The 10,817-nt window shown below is 36.4% G+C and overlaps 1 protein-coding gene across 2 annotated transcripts in view; it reads right to left on the reverse strand.

Moving 5' to 3' along the window:
- Positions 1-417: 417 nt before the first annotated feature.
- The window catches only part of letm1 (leucine zipper-EF-hand containing transmembrane protein 1), a 67,775-nt gene continuing 57,375 nt past the window's right edge, over positions 418-10,817 (reverse strand). Inside the window, exons 13-14 of one of the 2 annotated variants that reach the window (XM_020514593.2) lie at positions 5,148-5,286; positions 418-3,412 (exon numbers count right to left, since the gene is read on the reverse strand). In XM_020514593.2, coding sequence (XP_020370182.1) covers positions 3,260-3,412; positions 5,148-5,286 — 292 coding nt within the window. In that variant the 3' untranslated portion in view covers positions 418-3,259. Of the gene's footprint in view, positions 3,413-5,147; positions 5,305-10,817 lie in introns of both variants that reach the window. The other variant, XM_020514592.2, reaches the window with a different exon arrangement.

The raw sequence follows: 10,817 nt of genomic DNA on the forward strand, positions 1-10,817 counted from the left end.
AAAAGTGGACCCAGTACTGATCCCTGCAGAACACTGTTGGTAACAGGCCTCCTGCCTAAAAAACACAACACTCCATCACCACTCTCTCCTGCCATTAAGCCAATTTTGTATCCAATTTGCAACCTACCTTGAATTCCATGTGCTCTAACTTTACTAATTAGTCTACCATGCAGAAATTTGTCAAAGGCTTTACTAAAGTCCAAATAAACAATATAACCACGCTGGCCTCAACCTTCTTGGTTACTTTCTTAAAAACTCAACCATAAAATCGTTGCTAGTTTCTGGCCAATCGGCAGAGAAATCTTTGGTGGTTGGGAGAAGAAATATTGAATTGTTGGGATGGGAAAAAGGTGGGGGCTGGGGGAGAAGAGAAGAAATGGAATAATTGTCAGAAAAATAAAGGAAGATTTGTAAGGATTTAAATCTTTGTGCACTTTAATTCATTTTCCAATTTTTATACACAAATGCCCAATTTCTTTGAACTTAACTGCTTCCAAATCCAGTCTATTGTTTTCATATAACTTCTAAAAAAATGTTTTATATTTTCCAAAGATCAGTGCAACATTTCTGCACACATTCATGTTTTAGCAGGAACAAGTTATTACAGCAGGGTCAATGCCTGTATTTACTAAGACAATGATCTAGAGCCTACAACATACAACATTTCAGTATTTTATACCATAACTAGCACTTAATTCATCATCTCAGAATGGGATATTTTCAACAGGCAAAAAAAAAAATCATTTTGGCTGTGAAATTAATACTTTCCCCTTTAAATTTCATAAAGGTGTGCAGATTGATTAGTACTTCTACTTTACTCTACAGGAGAAAATTATTTATATTGCAGTTACTAAATGAAGTCCATCATATCATTCTCAAATTTTCAGAGTGCCTAGTTTCTTGTGCCTTTTCTTTAAAAGAAGGTGAGATGTCCGTGACTTTCGATTTTTCTTTCTATCGTTCTCCATCAAAACATATTACATTTTACTTAGTGTCATAATTAAGTAGCTCCACTCTGGGTATAATACAGCCAAATGCAAAGGAAAGCTCTCTCCAACTCAGCTCCAAACCACCGAGCAGCAAACTGTAATTTAAATGCTGTGACATTTTACATTCTTTGCACCAGCTATATCTTGCATATAATCCCAGGTAGATAATGAATTTAATGCAACTTTAAATCATTATCAAACATATCATCATTTCTGGCTTGATTTGAATCCAGGCCAGAAGTGAAAAGGATATATTCTGTATACCACCGGGTATTATTACACAATAATTGGAAGGGCTGTACAGGGACTTGAGAACAGGTTTGGGGAGGAAATAAAATTCCAAACCAAGGTTTCTCCACATTTGGTGTTGCAACAAAATACTTGATGGAAACTAATGAATATCTTGCAAGTGTGAACCTAGTCGGCTGTTGAGAATGATGCAGAAATTGCAAACAGCAAAATGTGCAAATACTTGATGCAGCATACTGCGCAATCCAATTGCTTTCAATGTTAGAAACAAATTTAGGGAGAGTCCTTTCCCAGCCTGATGAGGTTACCATACATATTAAGCCGGTCTGATGTGAAAAGCATTAAGTTTTACAGATCTTATTTCCACAGCATAATCATCTGAACCATAAACAGCTCATTCTTAAATAATCAGTTTGATGATTAAAATAATCAGTTAGAAATAACTAGAGGGGAATAATAAATCTGAATTTGAAAGTTTCAGTAAAGGATCAGAAAGCGGGCTATGGTCATGCAAAAACAAAAATCAGAAATATATAAAAAAGGACTAAAGCAACGCCATAAAAGTTAACTTTCCTAATTAGGTTTGGGGGAAAAAATCCAAAACAATTCCAAACCAAAATATGCAGTTTTCACGATAAATGCCATCAAAACATGCATACACTTTGTCACTATGATCAGTGAGACTAATATTAGCTTTAGTCAAATAATCAATGTCAAATCTAAAACAAAAACATAAAATAAATCATTTACAAGTCAACAGTGCAAGTACAGCACAGATTATGCACAAAGGTTATAGAATTAATGACCTGTCATTAGTTTGGTACAAGTAGTGAAAAAATATTTAAGAATCAATATATACTTCACTTGATCTGGAATCAAATGGAAACCAGAATTGTGTACAATTCACAGGTTAACGTATTTTCCCATCTTATTCATGTGTAGGTTTATTTTGAACATGATCCAATTATGAAGAAAAAACATTTTACACACTGAATCCATTGTTTCCATCGCAAGGTAAATGAACACCAAAATACTAAAATATTCTATGGTGGACATGTAGCTAACATTCAAATTTCAATAGCTACATCATTATCCATTAGTATAGCACAATCTTGCACAGATAAACATATTGATTGCCGCAACCATCACAATATAAATACAAGGATATAATCTGAAAGATGGGACAAACTTTTTCTTTTTAATTTAGCCACTTAAAAATAAACTTAGCAATACCTGAGTGTATTCCTAAAACCTGATCCACATATGTAAACAAACACAAGAGTAAAACATAACCTGTCTGGGTGTGCAGGAGTAAACAATGCCAATGTAGTCTAACATCCATACTATTTATTAAAAATGCCTGTTATAAATAAGTAGATGCACTATATGACAGATTTAACACCTTAAGGACCATAATAGCAACTCAGATGCAAAAGGAATTTAGCGTATCCAAAATGAGCTAAAAATGTTCTTTGGTTTGGTGCATTTATCTAATTTCCTTAATAGCGCACCTCCTAGAATTTATCGAAAATCAGTTTTACTGGATACGACAAGATTAAGATTTGAAAATAAACCTAATTTTGAAAGATTTGAAGATAAAGTGGTCCAGGATTATAGATTTGTGGTAATGCAAATACTTCTTCAAAGTAGTATGGTAACACATCAATTCCCATAAACTGACTTGGAAGCACTTTAGAAAACCAGCTGATCACCTCCGAGGCTATGTTTTTCTGTTGCTTTGTTCATTTATAAAAACAATATTAGAGCTTTTCACATCACAATAACATTTTTCATAACTGCATTCTCAAGGAAACATTTCTTTCATATTGCTTCCAAGCTTCTGGAATGGTGGGATTCTTGGCATAACAGAAAACATTATTCCATTCCTGTAGCACAAGACAATCTACAATTCCTCTGCAGTATTCTGCCTGATTCCTCTCTGCATATTTACAATAAATTTCAAAAATCAAACTAAGTTAGATGAATTCTGATACCATGAGTGTTTTATTAGATGAAGCTGTTTAATTCTGGACTTCTGCCACTTGTTCCTTCACTGATTTTTCTTTTGCTTTTTGGTGTTCGACAACCTTCTCTTCCTTGCGCAACAGTTCTAAAATCTCTGCAACCTGGTTGGTAGAGATGTCTATATCCTCCTTATCAATTAACTTCACCACCTGCAGACACAAAACAAGTTAGAAAATCAATGGTTCTACAAACATTTTATTTTTTAAACTTTCGACAGTCAACATTTACTCTTTAAATTATGTTCAAGAATTGGTACATTTTGTCTCATGAATTCGTACAACAGCATTTCAATCAAGCAACGAATAGCACTTATGAAACTGCAAATTTTTATATAGTATGATGTAATGAACATTGTAAGGTTTTCACAGAAGTTAAACATTAGAAATATTTCTACATAGAGAATAATGAGGGAAAAAAACAGCAGAAATGTTTAACAAACTATGACGACCATGGAAACTTTCACTTGTTGAATAAAATCCAATATTTACATAACAATAAGCATTTATGGTATCCAAAAGCGAAAGTGTATAATGCAGGGCAGATTTAGAGGTTAGATAGTAAAAGAAGTTTGATTATGAAGAGTTCACACAAAATGGCACGATGAGAGCAAAGTTGTTGATGGCGTTGGGGACAAAAGGGTAAAGGTGAGGAGTGGAAGACAGGGCAGAGTGAGAAAAAGATGAGGAAGGGGGAAGAGAGGTGTGGCAGAGAAGAGGAGGGAAAGTGGGGGAGGTGATGCTCAATTATCTAATGTTCATTGCTTTCCCTCATCCTCTCTCCCACAAGTGAACTCTGTTTCCATAGCACACTACTTTTCTGCACCTGATGTCATGGAATTGGACGTGATGCAGTGTTTCCAGATTCCTTTATTCATTCACGGGATGAGGGCATCGCTAGCTTGGCAGCATTTATTGCACATCCTTATTACCCAGTTAGCAGTTACAAGTCAACCACATTGCTGTGGGGCTGGAGTCACGTGTAGGCCAGATAAGGATGGCAGTTTCCTTCTCTAAAGGAGATTATTGAACCAGATGGGTTTTTCCGACAATCAACAACGGATTCATGATCGTCATTAGATTCTTAATTCAAGATATTTATTGAATTCAAATTCCAACATCTGCGTGGCGGGATTCAAACCCGGGTCCCTAGAACATTATCTGGGCCTCTGGATTAACAGTCCAGCGAAAATACCACAGGCCATTGCCTCTCCAATTGGTGCCCATCGCAGTCATAACTGATGTCAGATATTAACAGACATTAGCTTACTGGATAGCAATGTAAAAATTTACGTACCTGAAAAATTGAAACTGTTTGATGTGTGATACCTTTGTATATATTAGACCTCTACTGAACACTGCTAAATAGTGTTGAGGTTGGTTGGCTCACTGAGCTAGTTTGTTGTTCTGCAGACATTTCATTACCGTGCTTGGTAAAATCCTCAGTGCAGCCTCTGATGAAGCGTCAGTGTGTTTTCCCGCCTGGTTTTTAAACTCTGGGATCCGTTGCGATGGATTGCCTCACTTCTGGGTTTCCTCCGTAGTGGAATGTATACGGGGTCGAGTTCAATGTGTTTATTAATAGCAAGCTTCGTGGAGTGCCATGCTTCCAGGAATTCTCATGCTAGGCAGAAATGTCTGCGGAACAACAAACCAGCTCGGCGAGCCAACCAATCTCAACACCCACAACCCGACTTACAGATCTACTCCAAAACCTTAGACTGCTAAATAGTTTCTCAGTTAAATGTTTCCTTGAATTTATAAGAGATGGAAGAGGAAAAAAATTGCAAAACTAAATCATTTTCCTCAAAAAAGTTTGCTAGGGCCACATTATTGAAGTCTAGCACAGTATCAGAAGTTTGCATTTTATAATTTATTTCAAACTCACTTTTATAACATCATTGATATCAATTCTTCCATCCTTGTTTTCATCCAGGGATTCAGCAATCTTCTGTAATTTGTGCTGTGGGATATTCTGGATCTGCTTCATTGCACTGATTAGTTCGTTGATGCTGATGATATTTTCCCTAAAGGTGAAATACAAACTGTATATAGGAAAAAATTAAAGTTAATTGCAACTTATCATGAAGAGCAGACAAGTGGCCATGCAGCAGAATCCAAAATTTCAGATTTGCAAATCTATTATCCCACTGAGTCTCTAGAAATTATATTGACATGCATTTGACCAGAATATCATGTACACTGAAAAGTGGAAGCTAAACGAACATCAATTTCTAATCTATAATTGAGTGAGTTACAGTTCTTTAATTACAGTAATTAAAGACAAGTAGCAGCATAGGCTGCTATATCCTCTCACTTTGTAAACCGACATTTCTCCTGCCCAAGATCCTTCCTCCTAATCGAGGGCATTGAGCTAATTGTGTAGGTGAGAGAGAGAGAGAGAGAGAGAGAGAAAAAAGGGACGGAGTACGTAAATATAGAAAAACAATAAAATATGGTCAGAGTGGGAAGAATGGTTAAAAATGCAAGATTAACAGCTCTTTACTTGACTGTACAGAGTACTCAAGACAAAATAAATCAATCAATGCTATAAATGCAGGTTAATACAGATCTTATAGTCATTAGGGAGATATGGTTAAAAGGCACTAAATATTCAGGGCTTGTTATTATTTGTTCATGGGAATGTGAGCTTCATTGATGAGGCCTTCATTTACTATCCATAAAAGAAAGGCAGTTATTATCCCAAAAGGAGTGAACCAGATGGGTTTGTCCCATATTTGACAATGGTTTCATTGTCATGGTTAGACTCTTAATTCCTGAATTTAATTAAATTCAAATTCCACCAATTACCATGCCAGGATTCAGGCGCTCAGATCATTACCTGGGTCACTGGATGAAATAGTCTAACGATAATATTACCAAGCCATCACCTCTCTGGCATGTGACTTTGCAAAAGGATAGATAAGGAAGGAAGGGGTGGTGGGATAGCATTGTTGGTCAGGATGGAATAAGTACAATAGCAGGAAATAATCTTGGATCAGGAGACATAGAATCCATATCGGTGGAGGCAAGAAATTAAGAGGAAGATGACACTGTAGTAGTCGTCTATAGGCCCCCCCTAACAGTAGCTACATGGTGCAGCAGTAAAGAGATCGGGAGACAACAACAGCATGTAAGTAAGGTAGTACTTTAATCATGGGTGAGTTTAGTCTTCATGTAAATTGAAACAGGTAGTTGGATTGGCATAGGTAGCCATGAGGAAGAATTCAAAGCGGGTATTCAGGTAATTTTCCCAGAACAAGGTGTTGTGGATCCAACAGGGATCAGGCTATTTTATATCTGGTGATATGCACTGAAGCTTGGTTTAATGATGTCAGTGTAAAAGAGCCCCAGGAAACAGTGACAATAACATGCCTAAATTTATCATTTAATTTGATAAATTAAACTATCCTAAGATTACAGAAGGGTAATTACAAAGGATTAGAGGCCGAGTTAGCTACAGTGGGCTGGGAAAGGAGTTCAGCAGCAAAGATGGTTCAAATACAACAGATATTTAAGAAAATGATTCCAACACATCAAAGGTACATCCCAAAAAAAGGAGGATTCTAGGAAGGAGATAGCCAACTATGGTTTATTAGGGAAGTAAAAGATAGCATTAAATTGAAATAAAAATAAGTGAGACAAAGACAGGACAGAGGACTGGGGATGTTTACAAACCGAATAAAAAACACATCCAAAAAAAAAGAGGGAGAAGATAAACTTTGAAGGGAAACTTCAAGGAATATCAAGATGGATAGTGACAGCTTCTTTAAACGCACAAAGAGAGAAACCAAAATAAATGTAGGCCCCTTAGTGAAGTGAGGCTAAAGAAATAATAACAGGGAACCAAAAAAAATGGCAGAATTGTTGACTAAATATTTTGCATCAATCTTTACAGTAGAACACACCATCACTAGACAAGAGGTACAAGGGAAACTAATGAGACTAAAGACTTAAGTTCCCTGGACCTGTGGGATCCATCCTAGGAAATTAAAGGAAGCTGCTACAGTGATAGTGAATGCACTGGTAGTAATCTTCCAAGGCTCTTTAGATTCTGGAATAGTCCAAGACAATTGGAAAACTACGACTGGAATGTCTTTATTCAAAAAAACAAAGCAGAGAAAAACAACACAATGACAGGCCAGTTGGCTTAATGTCTGTTCTTGAGAAAATGGTAGAGGCTATTATAAAGAATGCAACAGCCGTGCATTTAGAAATTCACAATATGGTCAAGCAGAGTCAGCATGGCTTCATGAAGGGGAAATTATGCCAGACAAATTTATTAGAATTCTTCGAGGTAATAAGCAGGATAGATAAAGGGAATCAGTGGATATAAAAAAATTGGATTTTCAGAAAGTGTTTGATAAAGCACCACTCATTAGGCTATTCAATACAATAAGAACCTTTGGTTTTGGGAGTAATATATTAGCATGAATAGTGGATCAGCTAACTAATAAAAGACAAAGCTAGAATAGGAGGGCATTTTCAGGATGGCAAACTAATTAATATAGTGCCACAGAAACCACAATTATTTGCAATATATATTAATGATCAAGATGAGGAAAGTGAATGTAATATAAAAATAAGCGGGCAGGCGAATGGTGAGGATTAAAGTCAGTCAAGGGATATAGCCAGATTAAGACAGTGAGTGAAAAATCTTGGCAGATAGAAAATATTGTGGGAAAATGTGAAGTTATGCATTTTGGAAAGAAGAATAGAGGAAATGAATATTATTTAAATGGAGAAAAGCTACAAAACAGAGGGATTTGCACATCCTCATTAATTAACCAGGAAAAGCTAGCATCTAAATTCAGCAGATTATAGGGAAGGCAAATGAATTCAAAGGGCATGGAGTATAAAAGTAGGGAGGTTTGCTATAGGTATACAAAGAGGAATTTCTTCTCTCAGAGGGTAGTGAATCTGAGGAATTATTTACAGTAGAGGGCTATCGAGGCTTGGTTATTATTAAGTGTATCCAAGGCTGAGATGGACAGATTTTAATCAATAAGGGAATCAAGGATTATAGGGAAAGGGCAGGAATGTGGAAGAGCAGATGTGATGAGCTGAATGACCTACTTCTGCTTTAACTAGGTTCTTTCTTTTTCCTGAATACAGATATGGCAACGTAACAATTTTATGAACACACAAACAAAGGTACAAGAGTTGGCTCTCCAAGACCGCTCCATCATGCAGTGAGATCATGATGATATGAATTTAACCTTAAATCTAGATTACTCCATATCCCCGATAATCTTTCATCCCCTTGGTGATCAAGAATCTACCTACTCCTGCCTTTGGGCTTTCTATACAAGATACTCCCATGAATCCCAATATGAACTGTCACTCCTGGATCAGATTTTTCTTCTCTTAAAAGAGCATTTTTTTTCTTTATGCAATAACTAGATAAAATGAAACATACGAAAGAATACAAGATACAAGATCAGGAGTAGGCCATTCAGCCCCTCAAACCTACTCTTTCACTTTATAAGACCATGGCTAATCTGCCCCATATCAAGTCCTCTTCCATTCCAGCTTTTCATATATTTTAATATTTTAAACATTTACCTCCTCTTTAAATACTTTGAGTGATTTAGCCTCCATAACCTTCTGGGATATAGAATTACAGACAATCACTACCTTCTGGAAGAAGAAATTCCTTCACATCGTAGTCTTAAATTAATGTCTCCTTATTCTGTTATATGTCCCGTCACAAGACACAAAGGTTGAGAACGAACTCTAACCCAAGCATATCATGCTTCTCATTACTTTTGACAGGAGGAAAACTATACATTGCATCAGTTGGCTGCTCAAGTTAACAATCATGAGACAGATTTATTAGAGTTGAAAATAAGATTTCTTGTCAGTGAGCAACTCAAAACTAATTAGTAAAACAAGGTTTCAATGTTACAACTTGCTACCATAGAACCTCTGACTTATGCAATGGGCTCCAGATTGATGTGACCTCGCGAGATACTAATCTGGAGATATTGCACTGCCTCAGTAATAGTGCGTTAAAAATTTGCTCTTAAACTAGATTTGAACATAGAGACATTGTTATACAGCACGGAAAACACAATGTAAACAGCATTAAAACTACATTTACCCACATCACAAAACTGCTGAACATATTATAAACAGACCCATAGGTTGATGATGACCTTGCTGAATTGTGCCAATGAATAATTTGGTTAAAATAGCAATACAATTTATGCCAATTTGTTCACAATAGCCAAACCAAGCAGCCAATCAACCACATACACTGTAATCAACACACCAAGCTAAAGCAGTTCTCTTGTGTTTTCGGGCACTTCCCAAATAGTTTTAACCCTGCATTCGGTGACCAAATTGTCACAGATGCCCATCTGATGTAATTAAAATTGAGTTCCCAGCCAAAAATGCTCATTGTTAATAGAATCAATACCACAATTTTGCTACATTTGACAGATGCCTTGATTAATTGCCCAATACATCAGGACGCTAAGTGACTGAACAAAACAAAAATCACAATTAATCTCCTCATAAAATAAGCTTTTCAATTTGTTTTAAATCCTATTTAATTACTGCATACATCACATTCAAGTTTTGATTGTCACTGACATCAAATGTATTCCTTTCAGAAACTGGACATTTATACTCCCTTCTTTACTCTCTAGAAACCTGGATCAATAGCTTAGCCTTCATGATGACAATTCTCAGCTGTTAAAATCATTGTAAACATAAAAGCATACAAGAAAGATGGACCACATGGTCCCTTGAAGTTTCTTGCTTTTCAATACAATCATGATTGATCTTCTCACTCAGCTCAATTTTCATGGCTGTTACCTTATCCTTAGATTTTGATCTCTGTGAATTAATCTAGCCGATCTTAAATATGATCAACTAAATATCCACAACCCTCTGGCATTGAGGATTCAAAAAGATCCAGTGAAGGAATTTCTCATCTCAGTTTTAAATGATTAACTCATAAGATCACATGTTTAGGAGTCTGCTTTGCTATTCAATGAGGTCAGGGCTAATCTTGTAATCCTCAATTCCTAATTTTGAGTGTGCCCTTCTGTTCTCAATTTCCCCAAGTGAAACAAACTATGTTTTCCTTGTTAAGCCCTTCAGAATCTTGTATCCTTCAACGAATTCGCCTCTTACATTCTAAACTTCGGACAGCATTGATCCAATTCATATCAGTCCGTTCTGATAGGATAAACCCTGTAATATCAAGAAGCAAACCAGCAAATTTTTGCTGTACTATCTTCAATACAGATAGTACATCCTTCCTTAGATATGAAGGTCAAAAGTTCACCATCATCTTTTTCTTGCTGCTGAAGTGCAGTTTTCTTGCAAGAAAAGGTCAACATACTAAATTTTAACTTCTTCAGAGATAGTAGGAACTGCCGATGCTGGAGAATCTGAGATAACAAGGTGTAGAGGTGGATGAACACAGCAGGCCAAGCAGCATCAGAGGAGCAGGAAAGCGGACGTTTCGGGTCTGGACCCTTCTTCAGAAAATTTTTTCTAAGGGTCCAGACCCGAAACGTCAGCTTTCCTGCTCCTCTGATGCTGC

This window comes from Rhincodon typus, chromosome 1 (assembly GCF_021869965.1).
Source record: "Rhincodon typus isolate 14 chromosome 1, sRhiTyp1.1, whole genome shotgun sequence".
Lineage (NCBI taxonomy): Eukaryota > Metazoa > Chordata > Chondrichthyes > Orectolobiformes > Rhincodontidae > Rhincodon > Rhincodon typus.